The 27,295-nt window shown below is 36.5% G+C and overlaps 1 protein-coding gene across 1 annotated transcript in view; it reads left to right on the top strand.

The window, feature by feature from the left end:
- The window catches only part of ROCK1 (Rho associated coiled-coil containing protein kinase 1), a gene marked incomplete at both ends in the record, with an annotated part of 77,671 nt that extends 50,621 nt beyond the window's left edge, over positions 1-27,050 (top strand). The window contains 20 exons of the mRNA XM_079533014.1: positions 1,398-1,446; positions 1,997-2,132; positions 2,773-2,864; positions 2,998-3,244; positions 4,929-5,035; positions 6,130-6,280; positions 7,189-7,349; positions 7,587-7,771; positions 8,450-8,519; positions 9,958-10,052; positions 11,780-11,945; positions 13,519-13,612; positions 14,774-14,862; positions 16,217-16,405; positions 16,876-17,041; positions 21,907-21,977; positions 24,279-24,367; positions 25,803-25,881; positions 26,004-26,265; positions 26,839-27,050. Of these exons, the coding sequence (XP_079389140.1) occupies positions 1,398-1,446; positions 1,997-2,132; positions 2,773-2,864; positions 2,998-3,244; positions 4,929-5,035; positions 6,130-6,280; positions 7,189-7,349; positions 7,587-7,771; positions 8,450-8,519; positions 9,958-10,052; positions 11,780-11,945; positions 13,519-13,612; positions 14,774-14,862; positions 16,217-16,405; positions 16,876-17,041; positions 21,907-21,977; positions 24,279-24,367; positions 25,803-25,881; positions 26,004-26,265; positions 26,839-27,050 (2,710 nt within the window). The remainder of the gene's footprint in view (positions 1-1,397; positions 1,447-1,996; positions 2,133-2,772; positions 2,865-2,997; positions 3,245-4,928; positions 5,036-6,129; positions 6,281-7,188; positions 7,350-7,586; positions 7,772-8,449; positions 8,520-9,957; positions 10,053-11,779; positions 11,946-13,518; positions 13,613-14,773; positions 14,863-16,216; positions 16,406-16,875; positions 17,042-21,906; positions 21,978-24,278; positions 24,368-25,802; positions 25,882-26,003; positions 26,266-26,838) is intronic.
- Between the last annotated feature and the right edge of the window lie 245 nt (positions 27,051-27,295).

Raw genomic sequence — 27,295 nt, forward strand, 5'->3', positions numbered from 1 at the left:
CAAAGCAACATTTGAACGGTTTTCTTGACTATAGTGTCAAGGAAATCCTTTGTTTTCATTGGCGTTCATTTAAAACATTTTCTCAACACTCATAAATTTGAGTTTATCTAGTTCTTCTGAATTAAGATGCCTTAGTGGAATGAAGAACATTTTTGGGGAAGAGTAAAATACTCGATGTACCACCTATCGGACTATTAACATTGTCTCTGCTAGCTAAGTACATGGTAAATTTTACAGAATCCCATTTATTTTAATTCCTGGGACTGACAGGTAAGACCAAGGATTTTCTTTCCAGAGGTCTTGTTTCTGCTATGTTGAAGTAGCTCTGTGTAAATTTGCCCACTTTTTGCAGGTACACTTAAGATCAAACAAGTGGGAATATTCTTTTGTAATAACTAGAAATTTTTACTCAGTCATTCCACCTACTTTCTTTCAGTTAGCTTTTCCTTTTGAAGTGCTTGCCTGAAAGCCTGAGTAAAGCTAGAATGCTACACTATGCATAGGATACGGGAAGAATTAATGCTTGAGATTTAGGACCGAACTCTGTAGCTGTACGAGCCACTTAAATAGAAACTGATAACCAAAATGGTCCTGTGTGAATGTATATGCTGTGTGACTTTGTCTCTTACTTAAACACCACTTCACTGTTCACTTGTTCTGATCGCTTTATACAAGTAGGACACATGTTGCTTGAAATATAGTCAGTAAGTGCAGCAGTTCCTGCACCACTAATGAAATTTTCAGAGCACAACAGTGTATTTTCTGAGACAGCCTGTTGTTTACTGTAGATTTCATTGATTGGATACGTTGCTGTGATAGCTCCTTACTGTTAAGCTGGCAGATGACTTTGTCTGAGTCCTCCTTGTTATCTCTCTAAAGACTGATTTGTAGTTGCCAAAATGTATTCACTGAGATTCACTGATTCACCTGTTAACTGAAAGTTTTATGGTGTGCTTAACTTTGCTCTCTGTGTTCAAATAAGTTATTTCAACTGAGACTTCGAATAATACTACTTAAATGTTTTATATGTGATAGTGAGGTGATTACTACTGAAATAAACATTTTAGTTATCTGGGAAGCTCAAAACTAGAAGTAGTCTTAGCAGTTCATGAGAATGTTCCAATTTTAATGATACTCTCTGTATTTACTGTTTTACATTTCAGATCTAGGGACAAAATATGACACCTAAAGTTTTCTGTATATAATCTGCAGCAAAGTTATAAATACTGACGATATTTTATTTATTTTGTGAACCACTTGCAATGATTAAATGTTTTCTTTGTTTTTTAATTACTTACAACAAAATATAATTAATTCAAATGCAGCACTTCAGTGATGACTGGAAACTTTTTAACTGGAAAAACATAATATATCCTTGTTAATCATTTCATTTTTAGGTCTTCAAACATAACGCTAGACAAGATAATGAAAGAACTGGATGAAGAGGTAAGGTATTTTCTCACTGAAGCATTCTTAGCTGGATGAAGAGTATGGATAGTACTTCAACAATTCAAGTTTTTTCTCAGTTTAAATTTGAGGCCAGATTATCTCATTTCATTACATAGCTTTGGAAAATATGTATTTATTTGTTCACACTTTCAAAATCTTTTCTTTTTCTTGATGCACTGATTTGAATTGTTTCCTCTGCTAAATGTTTTACTTAGACTTGATCACTGCAGTTTTTTGACATTTATCAATATCAATTATTCTAAAAAATAGTCTACAGCAGATTTTCTCTTGAGTCCTTACGTTGTATCTTAATATTCGGTTTAATGGTTACTTAAATGTAAGTATGCTAACAAAAAATTTTTCTAGTAATTTGATAAATTTGTGATGTAGGAGCTTTAAATAGTTACCTTTTGTAAAAACTTTTTTCAAGGGAGCCCAAAATGAATCCACTGAAAATGATGCGTCAGTTTCCTTGACTAATTATTTGCAGAGATATTACTTTAGGTATCATTCATTAAAATGTAAACTCCAATGTATTCAATTTTAGGGAAATCAAAGAAAGAACCTAGAATTAACAGTGTCCCAGATTGAGAAAGAAAAGATGGCACTGCAGCATAAGATAAATGACTATCAAAGAAAAATTGAACAAGAGAGTGAAAAGAGACGGAATGTGGAAAATGAAGGTATGTCACATCGTCCAAACGTTGAAACAGATGAGGTAGATGGTGTGTTCAATAATTTACAATGTTAACATCTTAAGTGCTACAGAACTTCAAAAGGAATCCTTTAAAGTAAGGAACACAAATTTTGAGTGCTTTTTCTTGAGTCTTAACAGGATGTTATTTTTGTCTTATTTTCAAATTCTGTTCTCTACAGCATGTTGTTATTCTGCAGACATGGAATTTGATCTAAAAATGTACGGCTGTTTACGAGGGTGGATAGTGATAGGACAAGGGGGAATGGTTTTAAACAGGGAGGTTTAGGTTAGATATTAGGAGGACGTTTTTCACTCAGAAGGTGGTGACGCACTGGAACAGGTTGCCCAAGGAGGTTGTGGATGCCCCATCCCTGGAGGCATTCGAGGCCAGGCTGGATGTGGCTCTGGGCAGCCTGGTCTGCTGGTTGGTGACCCTGCACATAGCAGGGGGTTGAAACTGGATGATCATTGTGGTCCTTTTCAACCCAGACCATTATATTATTCTGTGATAAGAAAAAGGCTAACAAAAGACTTAAATGTCAGTGGACTTGTATGTTCAAGTGTGTTTGTTTAAAAACTAAAGAATTTTATTAATCTGCTTTATTAATGGTGTAATTTCTCTTTAGTTTCTACGCTAAAAGATCAAATGGAAGACTTGAAAAAAATCAGCCAGCATTCACAAATTACAAATGAGAAGATAACACAGTTACAAAAACAAGTATGTTGTTTGTTTGCTGTTTTCATAATTTCTTAAATCTGAGGAGCAGTATTATGCACTCATATAAAACAAAATTTTTCCCAATAAATAAATTTCCATGTTTGAGAATCTTCTTTTATTTTTCCTCTAACAGCTAGAAGAAGCCAATGATTTGCTACGGACAGAATCAGAAACAGCAGTAAGACTGAGAAAGGGTAACACAGAAATGAGCAAGTCATTAAGTCAAGTAGAATCACTGAATAGAGAACTGCAGGAAAGGTGCAGAGTTCTAGAAAGCGCAAAACTGCAGGTGGAGAAAGATTATTATCAACTGCAAGCAGCTTTGGAATCAGAACGAAGGGACAGAAGTCATGGATCTGAAATGATTGGAGAACTACAGGGTAAATCTTCTCTGTAATTAGAATTTGTAAGCCTGCTTATGAAGTACAATTACATGAAGAAGGGGAAAGCCAGTCTGTGAGCAGTGTGATTTAATAGAGTAATTCATGAAGATTTGATTGTGTCTGAGTGGCTCTTGGGAGGGAGGATATCAAAAAGAACATTCTGAGGGAAGCCGCTGATTATGGGGCAAAAAGTGCATTACCAGTAAAAGAATATGAAAAGCTGGTAGTGCTAGAGAAGATCCAACATTGCATTTTACCATCTTGGCACAACAGCCAAGTTAGCACACCTTTTAATTTGTTGTTAAATTTATGTTTTTCTTCTTGTGTTTCTACATTACTTCATAAGAAAGATGAAAAGTATAGTTAGGAATACACATCTGAATGCTTGGAACTTTTTACCATGTATGTTTGTGATTCTTAGTACTCGACTATTCAGATAATGTTGTTTCATGATTGTGACTGTGCTAGCAGAGCCTGCTTCCTAACTTGCCATTTTAATCCATCTGCTGGCAGCATTGAGAATCATTTCACATAAGGCACAATCTTCTGCTTACTTGTGTAGACTGGAGAGAGGTGTTGAGGGCCTTTTTTGTTTTTTAAGGTCAACCTTTTCTTTCTCTGGTACAGGTTAAGAAATACCAAGAATCATGCTGCCTAGTTACTGTGCTTCAAGTATAAAAAAGCTGCTTCAGTTTAATTAGTGTGCATTTCCTCTGAAATTATGAAGTGTAGTCTGGAGCAGCCTGTTATTAATTGCAAGCAAGAAGTACGAAATGGCTGAAGACTTCTGTGCACTTATAAATGTGCTCTTTGATTTCATCTAACTTGAGGGTTTGCAGGGAAGGGATCTTTATTCTGAAAGGTGTAGGGATAAGGTATATGCAATAAGATATTTGCTGGTGACATGTGAACAACTTTGTGTATTTCAAACACAGACATGGCTGTTTTAAAAGCACATTTTGAATGCACAAAGATAACATTCCGGAAGACGTTCTTTTCTTCCATCTCATGCCTTTTCTTCCTGTACTTAAAAATTAAGTGAAATGTTCTGCACTGTTGCCAGATGGAATTGAACTGATAGGTTCCCTACTGTATTTACTGTATCTAAGGTATTAAGTGTAATACAAAGTAATTAAAAATATTTTGTCATGTATGTGTTTATTTTAAAGGAGCTAGTGCAAAATCTGCAGTCTAGAAATGCATACTATGAATTGCTATTCAGTGTATAAACTTCTAATGCCACATAGGGTCTTGTGGTAGATGCTAAGAAGAAATATTTAATCTGTTCTTGGAAGATTGCTCTAGTCAGTTAGGTGAATACATACTGCATTAACACTGTATATCCATGTAAGGTTGCCTTTGTTAATATGCCTTATTTATGCTTTACTGGAGGTAACAGCAGAAAAGGTATTTGTTGCGTGGCACAAGCAGAATTAACATTAATGGAAAGAAATTTTGAAAAATAGGGAAGGCAGATACCAAGTTCTGCGTGTGATTTTTTTTTTTTCCCTTGGAATTGCTTTTAACAGTAACTAATAAGTTCAATTTCCTTTACGATGTGTGGTGTTTGTATATATGAAGAAGTTGGAAGTGTTTAATGGTCCCAAAAATCAGTGAAGGTTGAGAAGATTATCTTCTTAAGTTTAGTAACAAATACTGAATAATACTTATTTTTTGACAGTTCGGATTACAACTTTACAAGAAGAATTGAAAAACCTTAAAAATAATCTTGAAAGAGTGGAAGCAGAAAGAAAACAAGCTCAAGATAGGCTTAATCATTCAGAAAAGGTATGGTAAAATGATGTTGAGGCTAATGTTCTTTGACAGCTTTGATCATATTTTCAAATTAGCAACGTTACTGTTATGTCCTTGCTGTAAATCAGTCTGTTAAAAAGATAGACTAATTAGTACTAACTAATTTATAGTCTCCTCAGAGTGGTAAGTGTAACAAATCCTTAAATGTTCTCACTTGTAGCTTTAGGAGTATAATTCATGTTTGTCATGAATCAGTCAAGGATCCAGAGCTTCTGCCAATAGCAAGTAATTTTCATTCTGTTTGCCTAACCACTGCTGCAGAAACTTGCCTTCTAAAAATCTACAAATTGAAATTTTGTAAAATCTGTGATTTAAATTTCTAGTTTTTACTGGATTTTAATTTGGCAGGATCAGTGCTGGGCCTTTTTAGTCAACTTAGAGCTGAGCCATTTGAGTTTTTCCTTCCTTCCTAGAGAACAGCAGCAACATGTTCCCCTAGCATCTCTGGTCCTTGCCCCAAGGTAGAGAAAAAAGAAGAAAAACAGTAAATCCTGCGTCATGTTTTCAGTTAGGCTGTGTAGTTAGTTCTCTGTTTTGATGTCAGATAAAGACTTGCAGTACTGTGTGGCCTATCCAAATAAAACAGAGATAATTACCTATGTGGGAAGCTGTAAGAAGTGATCTTTCTCACTTGGAAATGCATGAAGTAGTGATGGAAAGGCAAGTCCTGCCTCTCAGTGCCCATCTGCTGTGCTTGTTTTGTGAGTTACTGGTTAGGCACTGGGGCTCCTAATAATGAAATAGTGTAATTGCATGCAGGTGAGGGTAATAAAAATTCCTTTCTGCTCTACTGTTGTCAGTGGGATTGAGAAATGTTTCCAATTTAGGTGACTACTAGTCACACAAATGGAGAGTTTTCATTATGTTATGAATTTACACAGTAATAAATAAAACTAATGAAGTTTTCTCCAGGGCACGGAGCCAAAGTCTGTTGGCTTTCTTTATAAGTGTGGAACACTGATTATTTCTTTGTAACAAGATAACACTAAAAAAGAAAAAGGAGAAAGCATTTCCTCAGATACTATAGAACTACTATAGCTCTTTTTTTTTTTTTCTCTTATATTTAGGAAAAGAATAATTTGGAGATAGATTTGAACTACAAACTGAAGTCTTTACAAGACCGCTTAGAACAGGAAGTAAACGAACACAAAGTGACTAAAGCTCGATTAACTGACAAACATCAGTCAATAGAGGAGGCAAAATCAGTTGCAATGTGCGGTAAGTCTAGTCTGCAAGTTTGGGATGGATAACTCATAGCATTTTGGTTACAATACCTTAAAATGCACAGTCTGATAATGTGGTACTCTTACACAAGTGTTTAATCCTTGATGTGAAAACAAAGAGTTCAGAATTGTTAAACATAATGAAAACGACAAATTTTAAAAGATTTTATTTAATGTGATACCTGCATGGTAAGAAAATGTATTGCTTTTTAATGTTTTGATTAACTTACTGCTTTTGCAATTCAGAACCTTCTTTGGCTTCTAAAATGCCATTGAATCCTATAATGTTGGCTAATGTTAACTGGAATTGAAAGAACTTATTATCAAGACTGATTTCCTGGAGCATTCATTCCTGTGTAACTTTATTAAATACTGATGTTCTGTTAAGGTTGTCTAAAGTGTTTGAGTTTTTTGTATACGTATATGTCCATGAATGAAAGAGGTTTCATGTTATCCCAGTTGACTATAAGGTCTTTGTGAAGATTGTTGGAGTCTGCACATGTAGTTTGTAACTTTTCATAAAGCTTATCTGAATGGTACCATATCCTTTCTTTCCCTGTACTACCCATTCTTGGAAACTAAACTTTGTTTATAACATTTCATAGTGATCACTTCAAGAGCGTGCATTTTGGATTTCACTTTCATTATTTACTTTCAGTTGTCATGATAATATTCTGATGCTTTGAATGCAAACTGAAATTAATATTTCTTAAAAAAATATTGCTTGCAACAAAGCCAGGAAGTCTTTATGCACTAACCAGTTCATCTAATGTCAGAAGAGCCTGAATAGCTGAGCAGATAGGTCTGAAAAATATTAGGGTATTTAAGACTGTGTTTATAAAAAGATTCTTGCAGATGCTACATATTCATTTCCATTGTTTTTCTTTCCTTAATCTTGTTTAGAAATGGAAAAAAAAGTAAAGGAAGAAAGAGCGGCAAGAGAAAAGGCAGAGAATCGAATAGTTCAGGCTGAAAAACAGTGTTCCATGCTAGACTTCGACCTGAAGCAGTCTCAGCAGAAACTGGAACACCTTCTTCAGCAAAAGGAAAGACTGGAGGATGAAGTAAGTAGAATGTTCGTTGCTAAGAATTTTCTTTATAAATAAGAAAATAAGAAGGGATAGTTGCAATGAGAAATAAGGTGTTTGGACTGAAATACTTGGAAATTTAGGGATATTTTCATATATCATGTGTAGCATTTAGGCAGTACTGTTTGACAAGTAATCCATAAATTAAGCTTTCAGCCTTATACAACTGGCTGTTCAGCAGACACTTCTAAACTGAAATAATTTCTCATTTAGGTAAAGAATCTGTCACTTCAGTTAGAGCAAGAGACAAATAAGCGAATAATGGCACAGAATGAATTAAAGGCGCAAGCTTTTGAAGCAGATAACTTGAAGGGTTCTGAGAAGCAACTGAAGCAAGAAATCAATACGTTATTGGAAGCAAAAAGGTTACTGGAAGTTGAGTTGGCTCAACTTGCTAAGTAAGTGAAAATCTGAGGTAAAGTGGAAAAATTGTTTAATTATACATGTACTGTTTTATTCATTCCTATTAACTGAAGAAATGTTCTGTGATACATTTTTTCCTAAACAAAGAATATTTTTAGCTGCATGTTATCATTTCTATATGTAGCCTTCAGTGTTGGAATATTTTTGTTATCAGCTGTGATACAGAGTAAATATTGGCTTGTTCAACATCAGGACATGGATGCTCTTTTTTGAGATTTGACTTCCTTAAGGATCAAATGTGATGGTATTTATTTAATTGTATGGAACTTATCTTATTACACGGAGGTCGACAACATTTTCCTCTTTTATCTACCTGATATCCTGTTTTTTACAACTCTTAATCTGACTGAAATGCTTCTTGTTAATCATGCTTCTATCGTAGCTTCCTTCAGCTGAAAGTAAGACTCAACAGTCAATATTTCTGTTTAGCATACCACTTTTATTCTAGTTTACATAGCTAAAGCCATCATCATTCAGTTAGAAGAAAGTATGTAATTAAATCACAAGACTAGGATGAAGCAAACTCTTCATCTTTGAAATAATATGTACACAAATATAAAATTATTTTAGACTACTCTTCTGGTTAGAACTAGCCTTTGTTATTGGTTATTAACTGGCTTCTTACACAATTTCCATTTTTTTTTCCTTCAAAGACAGTACAGAGGAAATGAAGGTCAAATGCGTGAGCTTCAGGATCAGCTTGAAGCAGAGCAGTATTTTTCGGTAAGCCTTGCAGAGAATTTTGAATGCTGTGTTTTTGTGTGAAATTGGCTAGTTGAATAGGTAGGCATATTTAAGTTTTTAAAATGTAAACAGCAATAACCTGACATAAATCAGCAGTTCACAAAATCTACTTGAGTTGCAAAAATGAACAATAAATTAGTAAACATTGATATGTTGTTTGTCTGTTTTATGTGTTTCCCTTTAGTTGCTCGCTTGTCCAATTTTCTGTTACAGTATAATGAACGACTCAATTATCTTAATTATTCAATGGAGTAGTTGCTTTGTTATCTTTTATGTTATTTGTTAGTTATCTTGATAGAGATATTTTTCTGATACATGCAAATTTCCTAAAGAGCTCAAAATCTTAATATTTACTGGAACATATTCTGTGTATTGATCTATCTGATGTATAAAAACCGTAGATCTGGTAGTATTTGGCACTTCTCCCTCATGTTTATAAAAAGATAGCACCTCTGCACCTCAGTCCCCAAAGAGTATAGAAGAGCCTTATTGCATAGCCCACAGAGCCAATATGTGTATTTCATGGATTGAGTCTGGTCTGTTCCATTTCTGTGAACAGAAACAGTAAGATGAGAACTTCTGTAATGCCAAAACTTTAAATAATTTGTGATTACACACTGATACATTTTACTTTCGGAAGGACTCTTTAAATTCAGTTCTTCCTTGGAGGAGCAGTAAAAAAATGTTGGTGTTTACCACAGTGCGTGTCACTGTGATTTTATCATACATTCCAGGCTTTTGTGCATTTCTACATAATGTACTGCCAATAGGGAAAAATCCAGTGTGTGGTGTTTTATTGTTTTTTTTTCACAGGCTTACAGTCTAAACAAAATACTGTTAATGCAGTCTGAAAACTTGGCCAAAATACTTTGCTGCAAATTTTAACGTCCTGAATTATTGATGTTGTTAATACAGTGATTAAGAACAAAAGTCGTTCACATTAGACAAGACCTCTGTTGGATTAGTTTAGACAAAATCAATCTGTATATAAAATTTGCAGTCTAAGAGCATGGATACAAACAGAATACAACAGATGAAAGTGTAGGACAGGATTAAGCTTCAGTTTGACTGATGTTTTGGGGCAGTGATGCTAGAGGAGGATGCAGTTTGGTGCCATTGTCTCCAAGAAGGCTGCTTGCCCCAGCACCAGCCTTCCAGTTTGTCAGTGGATGTGGTTGTACAATTATGTAGAAAGCCAGACTAGAAAACTGAAAACTGACCCAATCACAGCATTTCCCAACACGAGAGTAACTGGAAGGGAGCATACTGGGCAGGAGTGGAAGAGAGGATTATTATTAAAGGTAGTACTGTCATTTGTTGGTTTGACAAATTAAAACCATCCAGGTACCAAAACCACGAGGAATTACAGTATGGAATTTGAATAACGATTCTTTTATTTTTATGCTTTCTTTTACAGACACTTTACAAAACTCAGGTTAAGGAACTGAAGGAAGAAATTGATGAAAAGAATAAAGAAACTCAAAGAAAAATGCAGGAATTGCAAAATGAGAAGTATGCCCTATGTTTCTGTCAATAGCATAAGTTATTCCATACCAAGTTTTTCACTTCTGAAGATTAGAATCAGATGTGAAATATTTAGTCCTTTCAAAAGCAGACAGGCTTCAGAACTGTTCTGTAACACTCTGCAAGATGGCAGATACACACAATATTGCCTATGCTGACAATAAATATGATAAATATGATAAATTCATATTTAAATTCAGATAAATATGGCAATTCATATTTGTATGGATTTGAAGCATAACGGCTGGAAGAAGAGTGCTGACTTCTAGGAATTTTGGAGGATGCAAAATTTAGGAAAAAATATTCCAGTCTCTACTTATTGTCCTTTTGTTTGTGAAACTGTTTTGATTTGATTACTACACCATCCTCATTAGTATTTAATGTATTTCCATCTGCAAGAGGATAATTTAAGGAAAAGGTAATGAAAATACTTTGAATTCTGACTTTAGCGTACTCTGATTACTTAAAACCAAACCAGCTATGCTAATTCAACATTTTATTAGTTGTGATACACTGTCTTCAAAGTTAGAAAATGAGTAAAGAATTATCCTAATCTTTTTTTTCCAATTTATTAATTTACCGAATATCTGTTTATTCTGAGGAAGGGGATTTAGCCTCACCCACGCAACAGAATTTCTCCTACTGCGCTTTAGCATTAGCATTTCTAAGCAATCTAAAGGGAGAATGTTTTTGCAGTGTAAGTGATGTGTTTTGATCAGATAAGAAAGGAAGAAAACAAGGATGTGGTAATAAATACAATATAAGAGTAGAATATGTATCTTCGCAAAGTTGTCAGGAATAGTATCCAACTTAAAAACAAGCAAACAAAATAAAAGAGAAGGAGAGACTTCAGTCCTTCCATCACCTGCTTTCATGGATTCGATTTATTCCCTCTCTCTACATCACAATCCTGTGTTTGCTACAGATGTTTTTTATGTGTTTATATATGGGATTAAAGACAAACTCTAAATATATTTTGATAGTTACCTTTTATAGAGAGGCCCACATCTGCTACAGTTGTTTCACATCAGTGGATTCCATAGCAATTTTTTCTTCACAGCATAAATGACATTTTGCAGTGTAGGAAAGACCTCTGTTCTGAAGCCCACACTGCAGCAGTGTATTGCTGCCTTTATTTTCCTCCCACTTGTGAGCCATGTCACATGTTGCTGGCTACCTTTGACTCCTGGGTGCTAGACTGGCTTGACATAGGTTTCCTTGCAAGTGCACGAGTGCTCTGCCTGTACTCCTAGCGAGAGCAGGACAGTTTAGCTTGCATGCCAAACTGCCTGTCAAGCAGTAGACAGAATTTGCAACTCTTCATGCCAAAACCTCCTTAGAACCACTGTACATTTTCAGAAATGTTATGTAGTTTTATTGCTCAAACAGCTGAGTGCACATGAGCAGTAATCCTGTGTGAAGTGTCAGCTAATACAGGTATTATTCCTCAAAGACAGCATAATGTGAGACTTCAATTCCAAAGGGTTGTTTTTTTGTGGATGACTGAAATTGTAGTTGAACTATAGTAAGCTGACTGCTGTAGCTTTTTGTTCATCAAAATATAACATGCATATAGAGTTCCATTTTAAAATCAAATTTTTAGGTAACTAAGATAATGATAACTAACTGAACAGTGTAATTTGCATTTGTTTGTTTTTCCTGAAAATATGGAATGTTTTGCATAGAAAAGCAAAATCTGAATGTCCTTTTTACAGAGAAACACTCACTACACAGCTGGATTTAGCTGAAACCAAAGCTGAGTCGGAACAGTTGGCACGGGCACTTCTTGAAGAGCAATATTTTGAATTGAGTCAGGAGAGCAAAAAAGCAGCATCACGACATAGGCAAGAGATGACAGATAAGGACAGCATCATAAGAAGGGTAAATTACATGACTAAATAGTACCTAAATATATCATCCAACTGGAAAAATCTTTTTATTTTAATTTGTAATGTCCCGTGGGCATAATTAATGATTATTTAAGTATCTGAGCTTTGAACTCAGACAATTAAAACATTTAAATCCCATCGTCTGAACTAACAGAGAAATGTAGACGGTGAGAATCTGAGATGAGCTCATACTGTACATGAAGCCAATGTCTGTAATTCAGTTATTAAGCTTTTTCCAGCCGATTCCTGTCATTGCTCAATGTATGTAAGTTTTTTGAAAAACTTTAGATGGTGTACTGTAGAATCTTACTGTAAAACTGCTTAATCTTAAAAATATGTATATATACCTGGAAATCTTGAGATTTTTCCCTCTGCTAAACCATTTATTTAAAAGAACCCCTTCTCACTCCCCTTGCAGTTTTTGAAGATACTTTACAGCATAGCTGTTGAGTATTAATATCATGCTTATAAATGTCTGTAACTGAATTTTCAAGTAGCAATCTGTGCGTGTGTGTGTGTGCGCGTATATATATACACACACATGGAGATATATATATATATATATATATATATGTATTTATATAGCATTGCTATTCTGTCATCATTGTCCCCTTTGGCAGTATGCAGATACTCTTAAGAGTCCTGGGATTGGAAAAGTGGCTGTTCATCTTGGATCGGTTACTGAAAGTTTTCTCTTAGCATTGCTACATGTTAGATCTCTATAAGAAGGCAGTAAAAGTAATATTAACTGCACCTACAGTCTGTGCCCTGTTAAGAGCTCTGACTTTCCAAATTGAACAATTTCTTAAAAACTGTTTAGACTGTGTTAGCAGGGCATAGGAATAGTACCTTCTTGTCAGTATTCTTCCTGGTTTCAAATACTCTGATTATGCTTTTAATGTATACTCGTTAAGTAGCTAGCAAAGTGATCTTGATTGTGCCTTCTGGCAGTTAACATATTCAAAGCATAATGGTTTTCCTTTACAGTTGCTTTTTTTTTTTTTTTTGCAAACCTGTTTGAATATTTACCTCTATATACTTTGACTCAGACAAAATTTAGTTTTGTTTTCATACTGATTTTTGCCTGTTTTTCATTATAAACATCAGTTATTTAGCAACCGGTTCATTGAATCTTCTCTGGCCTTGAATGCAGGAATTCTATCATCTGTCTGCTGCTTTTCTTTCTAGATCCATTGGATCTGCCCTCTGGATACTGTTTTTTCTGAAGTGCCACAAAATTAATTGTGAACTACCACATTCAATGACTGCAATCTATTTTTGACTGAATTTTTAATTGGATGCTAGAGTATTTTCAGTTTTGTAAAGAGGATTTTTAAAAAGATGCTTTGTGAGACCAGTTGTATTCTAGAACCTTCTGGTATGTCAAGGCAACTTAGAAAAAATGTATCATTTTTATAGTTCAATTTTGAAAGGTAAGCAATTTTCTTTAATGCACACTTGAAGACATCCAAAGTAAGAGGCTGTTACAGATTAAGGATATTTAAGAAAATAATCTTATAAATATGACAATATCTCTGTCTTAAAATGTATTTGTTTTCATTTAGCTGGAAGAAACTAACAGCACGTTAACCAAAGATGTTGATCTAATAACAAAAGAAAATTCAGAGATCAGTGAAAAAATGAAGAAACAGGAGGAAGGTATGTCATCTTAAATGAGGAGTCTTAAATTACTTGTAATGAAGCACGAATGAATTTGAAGCACGGGTGAAAATGAAAATGGGAAATTCCTGTATGTCCTCCATAGTGGTGAAGTGACTTGATGGGAAATGTGTCATCTTGAAATTACATGTGAATTGCTACTCTACCGTATTTGTTCCATTCCCATATGCTGCCTTTCTGTTGTTAAGAACAATTAAAATCTCAGTTTCAGCAGGCAGAAATAAGTGAGCTGCTGCCTCTGCTTGCCTCAGTTTTTAAAGCAAGTTAGAATGCAGGTTTCTGCAGGCATTATCAGGAATGCCTGCCTGGTACAGCTCTTCCTTACCCTGTCTGTCCAACCTCTTTCCACCAGCCCTACCTCAGGTGAATGAAAAGTGTTAAGGAAAAGTGGTGTTTCACTCATTTCACCTTGCATGCAGTGTACTTAATGAAGTGTTTGATTCTGTCTCTGGAACATACAGTAAGACAGCATCGATACTTCATATTCCTTAAGACAGCCTTTAATTTAGAATTATGCTCTTATTGGTAGATTTGCATTCTAATTCCCTGCATTCAGAATAAGTGGAAAATACATTGTTGAAGCTGCTTGTGATTCTGCATTTGAGCAAGGAATGTGTAATCAGAACATGTATTTTAGTATCTGTTAACTGTAAGAGGAAAGACCTTATCAGTTGAGATGCCAATGGTGTTTTAAACACTATGTAAGCAGGAATATTTTCCTTGTGTTCTGTATTTCTATAAGAGCAGGGATTTTGCAGGGACTGGGCAAGAAAATTTTCAGTTTATATGTATATATGTTAGTTTTATCATATTTGTTAGTTTTAAGTATTTGAAAATTATTCATTAAGTGCTTGTATCTTTGATGGAAGAATTCTTATCAGTAAAATGCTTAGAAACCCTGAGAAAAATCAGGAGATTGCAGGTGTGATAGATAGGTTGTTTATAGTATTTCATCTTGGTGCCATCAGTAAATAGGAGTAGTAGCACAAGACCAGTAACATTTATCAGATCAGTAACATTTATCATTATTTAGGTGATGCAATAGGAATAAGGGGAAATAGAATGGTACAGTTTTATGTGATTAAGCTTAGGAATACTTACCTTGTCCTAAAATCTCAAAGTTGAATCTTACTTTAACAGAATATAAGCTGAAAAAAGAGGAAGAAATTAACAATATTAGAATGCAATATGAGAAGAGTATCAACAATGAGAGAACTCTGAAGACACAGGTATAAGTCTTACGTAACTGAATAAAGTAAAAATGATGTTGCATGTCAGATATATTTCAACTTTTTTTTTTTGTTGTTTTTTTGGTGCAACTAGTTCTTAGTGCCTGGGATTTGTTAATTTAATGCTAATCACAGAATCACAGGGTTGGAAGGGACCTCAAGGATCCCAAATCTCCAACCCCCCTGCCACATGCAGGACCACCAACCTCCCCATTTCATACTAGACCAGGCTTCCCAGGGCCCTATCCAACCTGGCCTTGAACAACTCCAAGAATGGGGCATCCACAACCTCTCTCTCTCTGTAAAGAATTTCCCCCTGACATCCAACCCAAATCTCCCCTCCCTCAACTTAAAACCATTTCCCCTTGTCCTACACATATCAACCCTTTCAAAGAGTTGAGTCCCCTCCTCTTTGTAGGCTCCCTTTTAGGTACTGAAATGCTGCAATGAGGTCACCCCGCAGCCTTCTTTTCTCCAGGCTGAACAAGCCCAGCTCCCTCAGCCTGTCCTTATAGGGTAGGTATTCCAGTCCCCTGATCATCCTAGAGGCCCTGCTCTGGACCCTTTCCAACAGCTCCCTGTCTTTTTTGTACTGGGGGCTCCACACTTGGACGCAGTATTCCAGATGGGGCCTCACAAAAGCAGAGTAGAGGGGGCAGTCACTTCCCTGTCCTTGCTGGCCACCCTTCTTTTGATGGAGCCCAGGATGCCATTTGCCTTCTGAGCAGCAACAGCACACTGCTGGCTCATGTTAAGTTTTTCATCTATCAAGACCCCCTTCTTCACAAGGCTGCTCTCAAGGACTGCTCCTTCCAGTCTGAATGGATGCCTGGGATTCCTCCAGCCCAAGTGCTAATCATGATGTATAGTAGATATTTAGAGTTTAAATAAAATCGATTATGAGGGCTTTTCAGAATTATTGCTAGTATAGTAAGGACCATTAATACTGGTGAAGTATTTTTCAGGGGCTAGAGATTACTTTTTCTGTACCAACTACATTGCAGTGGTTTTGGGAAGTCTACACTTTTTAAAGACAGGTGGAGATGATTGGAGAAGTTGGAATGGGGTGAGAGTTTATCTTTCTCAAGCTCTTATCTCCATTTTTGCTATTTGAATTGGGTGTTGGTGTGAGAAATACAGTAACCGAGGTACACATTTTAATGTATCCCTAGGGGTATGTTTTCAGTTTTGGAATTAATTACAATGATTTACTGAAGTACACCTCTCCCATTCTGTTCTTAGATCATGAAGACTTGCACATTTTTGCTAATCCTCCAACTAGATAAACTTGGAAGGTTTACGTGACACTTGCTTTCATACATAACTTTTCTGACTTATCTGTTTCTTGTAACAGGCTGTCAACAAACTGGCTGAGATCATGAATAGAAAAGATTTTAAAATAGATAGAAAGAAAGCAAGCATGCAAGATTTGAGGAAGAAAGACAAGGAAAACCGGAAGCTACAACTGGAGCTTAATCAAGAAAAAGAGAAATTCAATCAGATGGTAGTGAAATACCAGAAGGAGCTTAATGAAATGCAAGCGGTAAAATGATCTTCATTTTTGTCACATTATGAAGCTCTCTGCCCAGGGAAAACGTGCAGCTCCTAGTGCGCTTGAGAAAAGGAGTTCTGTTCCCGATGTACTAGACTAGAATATTAGTGCAGCTGTGTTGTTCTCATTCATTTTCTTTTCTCAGTTGGTAACTGTGGGAGAGACTGGTACGTTATGAAAACTGAATATTGCATAGTACATTATTCATATGGTTTTTCTCTGGAAGATTAAATTTTTTGTTATAAGTTCTACTAACATTTTCTACTTCAATGTATTGCTTTGTCTTTGATATTTAGCCTTTTTTCCTAGACTTTAGGAACATTTTTATGATAATAATTTATATCAATGCTATCAAAAGTGTCTAGAGATTTTGGGGCAAAAAGTAGTAAGGTTTTGTTTTTGAATACTTTGCTCCCATATTTTTGATACCATGGTGATGATGTATGTGTATACAAATACAGCAACTAGCAGAAGAATCAACATACAGGAATGAGCTACAGATGCAGCTGGATAGTAAAGAGAGTGACATAGAACAACTACGAAGGAAAATTTTGGATCTCCAGCAAGGAATGGATTCCACCAGCGTTTCTAGTCTACAGCCAGATGAAATTGATGGAAATCTTTCAGGTAAGAGGAAAGTGTCTTTGAAGTAGTTGTTTTCTGTGCATATACACAATTTTGGAAGGTCCGTTCTTCCAGTCTTTCAAATAGGTCACTCCCTTCTTGAAAATACCTTGTGACTATCTTTCTGTGTCACGTTTCTACTTGTATTTTTTGAATTTATTTTTCAGTTTCATGGCTCAGCTGCTCACACTTAGTCTTCTAAGTACTTTACGGCACAGTATTACCTTAACTTTCCACTTTTGTGGAAGGAATATAGCTGTCACTGCTGTTTGAACATAGTAACTGCAATTTGCAGTGTAGAGTGAATCCAGTAGAGGGCCAGCATATTTCCATAATGCATTTTATATTTTGAGTGTAAACTTGCCTTGATTTTGTTTGTTAGTCATAGTAATGTAGCATTTTTGTGGTGGCAACAGTAGTCTGCGCGGAAGGAAAAAAAACAACCCACCAAACTGTAGAAATTTCTATAATGCATAGCAGAGTATGGTATTCTGATTCAACAGTTTAGAAGAATATCAAATATAAGCTGGTGATTCCCATATAGCTTCAGTTGCAGACATTATATTTGGAGGCCCACTGTTAACATTGGTTAGTGATTTCCCATCCCTCAATATTTGCAGTGTGTAATCAGTATGTTCACGTTTCTATATCCCTAGGTAGGGAAAGTAATAATCAGCACTTTCTCCACTATTTTCAGCAAAATGGCTGTTTTGTAATATATTGAAAAAAACCAAACCCTCATCGCTTGCCTCCATCTGGTAACATCTTCTCTATTTCCTTAAAATTAATATTAAGTCAATGTAATGCTGTGCTAGATCTGGGGAAGTTTATAGCAGTTTATAGCTCTTTCTTTGTCTGCTTCACACTATGGTATGTTGTTTCCAGTTTTCCCTTCGCAATTGTGCATTTTTAAGTATCTGTCCAAACTACCACTTTGAATTTGTGGGCAGAAATTTACTTAGTTGTAACAAATCAGCTATAATTTTATCACTGTTAATTAAAATAGCATGATTACTGGAACTTCTTACAGTCTTTCCCTTTGTCTTCTTTACTCCTCAATTTCTACTTTACCAGCCTTTCACTTCCCTTCATTTTTTGCCCTCTTCTTTCCACATGCCTCTTACTTTTACTGCAGTTGTGCTTCTGATGTTAGTATTTCATACAGGTAGGACCACTAATATTATGTTATTAGGACATCTCATGTATGTTTTTAAAATATGTTTTGATTTTGTCCTTAGAATGTGTTGGTTTTTTTTGTTTGTTTGAGTGAGGCTCTGAGTTTATCAGAATTTGAATAAGAAGCAATTGAAGTAATTTAAGGAGATTGTGATGTTAGTATGATCATATTTCACACTTTTGTGAGTTAAGTAGAGAGCACAGAAGAACTAAACTAGCATTCAACTAGCATTTAACTTAGCATTGTAAGCAGGAAAAGAAAGCCAGTCTTTAAAGTGTACATACCCCATGCCATAAACGAGGAAATAACAGAATCATAGGTTAAGGCTGGAAGAGACCTCTGGAGGTCGTGTAGTCAAGCTCCTGCTCAAATGAGGACACTGAGAGCAAGTTGGCCACCATCCATCACCATGTCCAGGTGACTTCTGAAGATTCCAGGGAGGAAACTCCACAGCCTTGGTGTCCACTTGGATCCCTAAGTTCTGCCCTCCTCTATGTCCTAGTGTGTGAGGTTGTTCCTGCCCAGGTGTAGGACTCTACTCTTCTCCTTTTTAACTTCATGAGATTCTTGTCAGCCCTGGATGGCTTTGTCCCTTTGGTGAGTCAGTCACTCCACACTGATTTGTGTTTTCAGCATATTTACTTAAGATGCACTCAGTGCACAATCTGTATCGTGGAGTAAAGACGTCAAGAAGAAGTGGAGCTGGGATCTTCTGCTTGTTACTGGCCTTCAACTAGACTCATGTTTCAGTTAGTGTCTCCAGTGTTAGAATCCTTGGTGAAGCAGCTGGAATAATGTGCATTTCACTTATGCCTTTAGAATGCCTCTTCCTCCTGGCAAGGCTTACCGAGCCTCAATACTTGTAAAAAGAGTTGCTCTTTGCAGAGACAAAATTCAAGCATGAACTTCAAGGGTTTTTTCCTAACAATTATGGGACACTTTAACCTGTTCTGAATTGGTTGTTTTCATCTGAATTGCAATATCATGGAATTGTAGAATTGTTTGAATTGAAAGGGAGCTGTAAAGGTCATCTAGCCCAACTCCCCTGCAATGAACAGGGACTCCTACAGTTCAGTCAGGTTGCTCAGATTCCTGTCGAGATTGACCTTGAGTGTCTGCAAGGACAGGGCATCTACCACATCTATGGGCAACCTGTTCAGAGGTTCAGATAACTTAAAGCTGAGTCGTCTGGCAGTTTTAACTGAAGGAATATTTTGATGTATATTATTACATGGTATTTTACACAGACAGAATAGAGCAATGAACATGAACCACCTCAGACAACAGTTTTTTGGAATACAGGACACAGCTATGACTTCTTGAAATCTTCTGCAGGTAGCTATCAAAGTCTGATCCAGCTGTCTTGGTGAGGTTTAAATGAAAATGTGGTAAGAAATCAAATGGGAAGGGCTGGTTGGAAGGAGTTAGTGAGAGAGTAATCTTTCACTTTGTTGTTACGGGTGAAGTTTGAGGAGCAGGAATTCCTTAACATGGAAAAAATACTGTATTGCTCCTGAAGGCACCTGTATTACTCAGCTCAAAACCTACAAAAGCTCATGAATCACTACTAGCAGTTGTTGTCTTCTCTAATTCTAACTTAGTGTTAGAACTCCTGTTTATCATCCTGAGTCACTACTGTGGCAATATGAATATTAGCCATGAAGATGTTTAAAATGCAAATCCATCTTCTAATATACATTGAGAGAGAAGTGTAAGAGTTATAGTTTTCACAGATGTTTTTTCTTCATGTTCTGTTTGGGTCCAGCTGGCCATCAGGTATTTTCAAGGTCTAACTCCTTCCTGTTGCTTTTTAGAGACAAAGTTGGAAAAATCTTTTTCATAGTCTGGGTAGCTCATATTTTCTTAATTACTTAATCAGAACACTCATAAATATTATTCGTCTGGATCAGATATTGGCAAAATGTCCAGATGGGCATTTGCAGTTGTTAGCTAACTCTGTTAAGGAAAATCAAAAAGCACTGTATATATTACTCAAGAAGAGCATTTGTGGCAAGGCTGGAACAAGAATAGCTCATCTGCCCTTTCACGAGTACATTTAGTTCCAGTCTCATGTTAGCTGTTGCTGAAAAGGAGCACATTCAGAAAATATTTTTGACTGCAATATGATATTCACAGTTCAGAAGTTCTCTCTCATTCAAATAGTATTTGCTCACTAGAATAGATTTATAGTAGGCAGAAAAGAATGTCAACCAATTCACTTGTAATAACATACCCACTTTCTACTGCATGTGAAATTTCTTCCAGGATGTACTGAAATAGAAGTGAGCTTAGGAAAATATTCCTCCTCATGGTATCTGTATAAACAACGTAGTACCTGATGCTTCTTTAAAATCTGTCATTATTGGATCTTTCCAAATTTTCATAGGGCACAGTCACCCAAAATGTGCAGTGTTCCTTTAGAACCACTGTAGTATGTTCATTAGCAGCAGGTAATCAGGTTGGTTTGGTGTTTTTTTTTTCTCTTCAAAAGGGGACTTCACCTTTAGCATATTTCTAAAATGCTAAAAACAGAAATTAAATTGTCAAGGACCAAATACTCAACATAAGGTGAGCATTAGCTGTGATGCCTACAGACAGTATGTTTCCATTTCTAAAACCATGGATTATTAAGACCTGGGAGGAGGGGAGGAGGAGAGGGGGCCTCTGAGGCCCTCAATGCAAGTCTCACACGGGTAGAAGAGGCAGAAAAGTCTTAATTGTTCCAGGCAGATTTCTGGTTGGAAAGGGTTCTGCTTTTCTCCAGATAGGATTTGAGCAGTTCACTGTCCCTACCCAGTATTTTGAGACTTTTCTGTAGTCTGCTGAGAAATGATAAAGACGTGATTCTGTCTTATTTCTTTATTGTAGTCCACTTTTAAATATTGCATGCTGTAGGAATAATGTTGGAAAGCTGTGTTTGTTCCATACCTAGTTTTAATGCCAGGTGGGGCTGTCAGTCAGGCAGACTTGTTTTTCTTGTGACCTTTCTCTGTAGAATTGTTAAATTGCTAATTTCATGATAGCAAAATATAAGATTTTAAAGTAATTTTTGAAAAGCTGTCCACTGAAAATCTGAATAAAATGCTTGTCTTTTATTCCTGATATCTAGTTGATTCTTCCTGCATTCCTTATTTATTTATCTCCTATGCTTATCTTCTGTGAGTAATGGAACACCTGTGTAGCTTTGCTTGCTCTTGTGCACTCTTCTTTTTGTTTCCCTTGGGAAATGTGGATCTGATTTACGTGCTGCATTTTCCTGCTGAATATTTTCATGTAGACCTTGTGAGTGTTAAATGGTATTTACACTGAAAATTTCTGAATCATCCTCCATTTGAGCTGTAACACACTTCCAAAGCCAAGTCTTTTCTGTGACCTGACCCTCTGCAAACAATGTACATTGTGTTTAAATGTCGACATCAAGGAAAGCAGCTTCACTTTATTCTGCAGTAACTGTGTGATAAAGTGTTAGCTTGTGATGGAGCATGAAATAAATGCTTATATCTTCCTTTTATTCAGCTGTGCTTTTTATTCTGCTTTGCTGAATTGGTAATTGCCTATTACTGCATGTAGTACATTTTCCTTTCTAGTAATAGTTTGCTTTGTGTTATTTTGCTTTACTATATATAATTAATATAAATAATAATATAAATATATACAATTACTTACTGGTTTTTGTTTTTTTTTAAACTAGAATCAAGGCTTGAAGGTTGGCTTTCAATACCAAACAAGGGAAATATAAAGCGGCACGGTTGGAAGAAACAGGTACAGATGGATTTCTTTTTTTCTTCCCTAACTCCCTTGAAAAATGCTGTTGTTGTTGTTGTTTTGGTTTGGTTTTAGGCATGCAGTAAGGGTGGAATTGGTTCTACAGCTCATATTTAAGAAGCAAAAAAAGTAATGAGAGTATTCCAACATGTATATATAGAGAAAGAAAGTGATGTAACAGAAAAACAGATATACAAGATGTATCAGAAATTTTGTTTGATATCTAAGGCTGACTGACTTTTGTTGTTCTAGAATTGATTTATCCAGCTTGCTGTGTCAGACTTTTGGCATTCCTTTGGCACAAAACACATTACTTCATTCTGTTCTTAATTGCCTAAAATATTACATCCTTTTTCTGTTGGAATATATCTTACAGACATCTCTACATGTCTTCTAGAATATTCATTCACCCTTGGATGATTAAATTTATAAACTTCAGATAAACTCAGCTTCTCCACTAAAAGACTCGAACTTCTTCAGGCATGCAAGATATTGCAGTCAGTTACTCCATTGATGCTCCTCTATTTTAAAAATCGGTCCTGCACTTTGAGGGCATTTGAGCTATAGGTGGTTGCCTCTGTAAAACAAATTATGCTGACAGGATTCGTTAAGCTGAGTTTCAAGCTGCTGAATGAGGGCCGTATTGACTGGAGTGTGTATTTTCTTGGCTGAACTACACTGCATCTGAAACAGTGTCAGCAGTGCGATAACTGAATTCTGTTGTAATCAGAATTTGCATTTGTTAGCAGTAGTCATTTTAAGGCTGTTTCTTACTGTGAAAGGCAGAGTTGTATACTTCAAAGGCAAAAAAGGCATCAGCTTTCTGTTGAAGTAGATCAAAAGAGTACAAGCACAGATGTTTTCTGTGTTGGGGCAGATTGCAAGAGGCTTGCACCATGAAGACTTAGCAGTTAGTCACCTTGATCAGGCCTTGTATTAAAGACTTCTGACTGAGGGCTTGAGATCAGTAGTCGAGATGTGCTCAGCTGAAATGTGCAGCTTGAGGAATACGTGTCAAACACTTTCCTGTGAACTTGCTAAGGTCACTTTCATATTCAGATCATGAAGTCAGACTCATTCCTGTGTAATGAGGAAACTCCTCTTGTAAGGAGGAGTGATCAGCATTTACAGAATAGTCAGTACTGCTGTCATGCAGAAACTCATTCAATTACCTACCAGTAACTGGAATTCAAGATGAATTGTTTGTGTATTCTCTTATTTCCCCTTACTTTTGAGTTGTATTATACTAGAATGTGGAGATGAATATGGTTGGACCAGTCTTTTAGATCCTTTTTTTTGTACATATACCTTTAATATATTCTAAAATGCTTGAAACTACAGGGGAGGGGACTGCCACGGTGATGGTTGAGCTTTTGCTTATGGGCAGTCGTAGCAAAGACGTTGGACTGGCAGGTCCTAGTAAAGAGCGACAAGCAGTGAATGCTACAGATCTGAGCTCACTGGGAAGTGCTTAGGTTAGAGGTATTTGACCTTTACTCACTTGTAGGGTTACAAAACTTGTTTTCTTTGGGCAGCGTGCTTTGTCATTCCTGTCATCTGAACTAGTTTTTATAATTCTGTGTGATTAGGAGCAGCACTGGGAAGGTGTCTGTGTGCTTTAAATTGAGGACAATATAAATGGGCTTTTGGGGATGGCAGGCATACTGGGGGAAAGAGGAAAGAGGAATGCTGCAAAAGAATCTTCATTTCTCTTCCTCTGCAAACTTTTCCTTTACTGTTTCAGTTTATTCCTAGATCTGGAATGTATATCAGACTATCACCTGTTCACTCTTACTGCTGCTTTACTTTTGCTCCTTGTTGTTTTAGTCCATTAGATAGGAAGTAGATTCTGAGCTCAGTTGCTAACTCCTTCAGGCTACCAGTTATTTGGTGCAAAGCAGCAGTTAGTCCTGCAGGTCTCTGGACTACAGGAGGTGTTTGCAGCGTATCAACAAGTGATACTCTGCATTCTAGGAGCTGCTTAGGATTGGAATAATTTTTCATATCAACTTTGCAGTCTCAAGTGAAATTTGAGTTCTGTATGGATAGACTCCCAAAGTCATTAAGGACACTGTGGAGTTCTGCCATGGCAGTACACAATCACTGTGGCTGTAGTGTTGCTCAGCTGTCAGAAGTATCTCTGGCGAGGACTTAAATATCTCTTCATACTAGCTGAAAAGACTGAGTTTAAAAAAAAAAAAAAAAAAAAGGTTTTTCATGTTCTTAGGAAAATACAACTGGATAAATGTTTCTTTTTAGTATTCAATTTTAGCTTGTTTTTACCTTTTCTCTTCCCAGTACGTTGTGGTGAGCAGTAAAAAGATACTGTTCTATAATGATGAAAAGGACAAGGACCAGTCTAATCCATCCATGGTACTAGACATAGAGTAAGTACAGTTACTGTTAGCTTTGTGTTGACAAGAGAGCACTGTGTTCAAGCTGATAAGAGATCTGTCATCTTGGAATCAAAATTCCATAAATAATTTTGAATTTCCTGTACTAATTGGAAAATGTATTTCAGGATGCTGTTATCTTTAATGGAAGATCCTGTGTTTTAGGGTTTTTTTGTATTGCTATGGCTAAAAACTGAATCACGGGATAGTGTGGGTCTTTCTGCATACACTGGTCTATTTTTGCAGAAGAGATGAGGCTTATTATGACAGAGACAGAAACAGTGGAACCTACCTGTTCTTTCTCCTTTTGTGACTTGGTGTTACCTTTTTATCTGTGCTGGTTAAAGTATGGGATGGGTGGTAAGTTGTGGTAGAGCCCCCCAATATTTTAATGACTGGTTTGTCCTGTTACTTCAAATAGCTGCTTTCTAATGCAGGTTGTGATATCGTGGGGCACACCAAAGTAAGGTACAGGCTCTCTGGTTTTAGGTCTCATCCCTTTGCCTCATAACTTGTTCTTGCAGTCTGAGAAGGGATTGGTGTTGACCAAGCTCAAAACATTTCTAAATTTTCCAGACAATTTCTATTAAAGAGGAACAGTACATAGTTTCCCCTGTATGTTGGTTGTACGTAAGGAAGGATGTTTCATCACTGAAACCCATCACTCTTACATGATTGGCTATGATGTTTGAACAGCTGAATGTTACAGAACCTCATAGAGTAGTAATTGGAAAAAGGCTTTAAAATGCATGAAGCAGTCTACCAGTGACTAAGAATATAAGGGTCTGGAAGGAATCACCAAATCAGGGTGCGCTTAAGCTGCCATTTGCTTGTAAACAGGACAAACCATTATTTTCTCTTTGAGCTGTTTCTTATTCTCTTTTCATAAATGTCTGTTATGGCTACTGTTGAAAAGAGAATGTTGGGCTGGATAGGCCTTAGATCTTCGTCCATTGTGGGATGACATTTGTTTCAGTTTTAACAGTATTTTCAACACTTTGTGCCCCAGATTGATCTTTATGATCTTCTGGCATTGATTGCTTCTCAATCGATAACATGACAAAGGGGAAAAAAACCCAACAACAAACTGTACTTCCATCCAGGGTTATCAGTATGCTTTTTTAGTAATAGTACAGATTTTGGAGTGTTCTAAGAAAGAATTGGAAAGCCTTTTTCACAGCTAAGTTTGCCACAGTGTGTCTTGAACCTGTTGTAACATCATCCTCTTTCCATGCTATGAAATGTTTCGGTTTTACTTGGGTAAGACTAACTAACTCTACTAGGCAAGATCTAGAAGGTATTAGTGAATTCCTAAAACCATATTGCAGCCTTGAAGTATGTAATTTTGCTTGTATAAACAAGACTTGGAAGAACTTGAAAGCAATTTTATTATAGTCACATTTTCTGTTTGGTCTTTCTTTTAATCTAGTAAGCTGTTCCATGTCCGACCTGTAACTCAAGGAGATGTATATAGAGCAGAAACTGAAGAAATTCCTAAAATATTCCAGGTAAAAAGGAAGTGAATTGTCATTCCTGTTTCAGTTCTTTTCAAGAAAACATTTGGTGATTCTTAGAAACCGTATAGAAATATTTAGTGCTTCAACAGTAACATGCAGTATTCCTTTTTCAGATTTTGTATGCTAATGAGGGGGAATGCAGGAAGGATGTGGAGGTAGAGTCAGTCCAGCCTGCAGAGAAGACAAACTTCCTAAATCATAAAGGCCATGAATTTATTCCAACAATATACCACTTTCCAGCCAACTGCGAGGCCTGTGCCAAACCTCTTTGGCACGTCTTCAAGCCCCCGGCTGCCCTGGAATGTCGAAGATGCCATGTGAAGTGCCATAGAGACCACTTGGATAAAAAGGAGGAGTTAATTGCACCATGCAAAGGTATCAGTACTGCTTATGAAGGGGCAGCTTTGAGAAGCCTTTGCAGGGAGGCCTTTGGTGTAACTAATGTGGCTCAGCTGTGAGAGCACAAGGGCTTTTGCCCAGATGCTGGTCCACTACTTGGTTCTTGAACCATTCTTTCTGTCAGCTGATACTTGGCTGTGTTGGGGACAATGCAGTGACCACATCACCAAGCTGTGCTGAGACCTTTGAAGAGTGGTTCTTCAGCCACTTCACGGACTGGGGTCAAAGTTTCCTCTCTGTGCTCCTGTGAAATGGAGTATTTGGGATATGTGCTCTGGAAGTCAGTCATAAGGTATCCACACAGCTGTTTAGCATAAGCCTGAAATCAGTGCAAGTTGTCTCATTACATGAGTATTGAAGTCAAGAATATTAATGGAGACAAACATTGAAATAATATTTGTAATTTCCCCTGCTGGTTGTCGTCTTCTAAAAATAGGAACCATTCCAGGTGTGTATGTTGGTGCCACCAGGTATGCTGTGTGGTGGAACAGCTGGTAGGTCATATTTCTCATTCTGATAAGGAATTCATCTTCTGCCTTTTACTTACAGTGAGTTACGACGTAACTTCAGCAAGAGATATGTTGTTGCTGGCATCCTGTCAAGATGAACAGAAGAAATGGGTAACTCATTTAGTAAAGAAGATCCCTAAGAACCCACCTTCTACTTTTGTTCGTGCTTCTCCTAGAACTATGTCTACAAGATCCTCAGCAAACCAGTCATTCCGAAAAGCTGTTAAAAATACTTCTGGAAAAACGAGGTGAGAAACTACGAAGGCTGTGAATCTGTTTAACTAAAAAACATAGGTATCTGTGTGTAAAAATCTGATTTAAGAGGAAATTGTGAAATAATGCCATAGTGAAGACTGTAGAACAGATTGTCTAAAGCTGTGCTCAAACCCTGAAAGAGGAATAGACAGAATTCATTGTTCTCTCATTTCCTGTCTTCTTCCGTCCCATGAGTTGTTAGTAAAGCTGTTTGTGGCCCTATGCGTTAACCAGAGACAGGT

The sequence above is a fragment of the Tetrao urogallus genome, assembly GCF_951394365.1.
Source record: "Tetrao urogallus genome assembly, chromosome: 3".
Lineage (NCBI taxonomy): Eukaryota > Metazoa > Chordata > Aves > Galliformes > Phasianidae > Tetrao > Tetrao urogallus.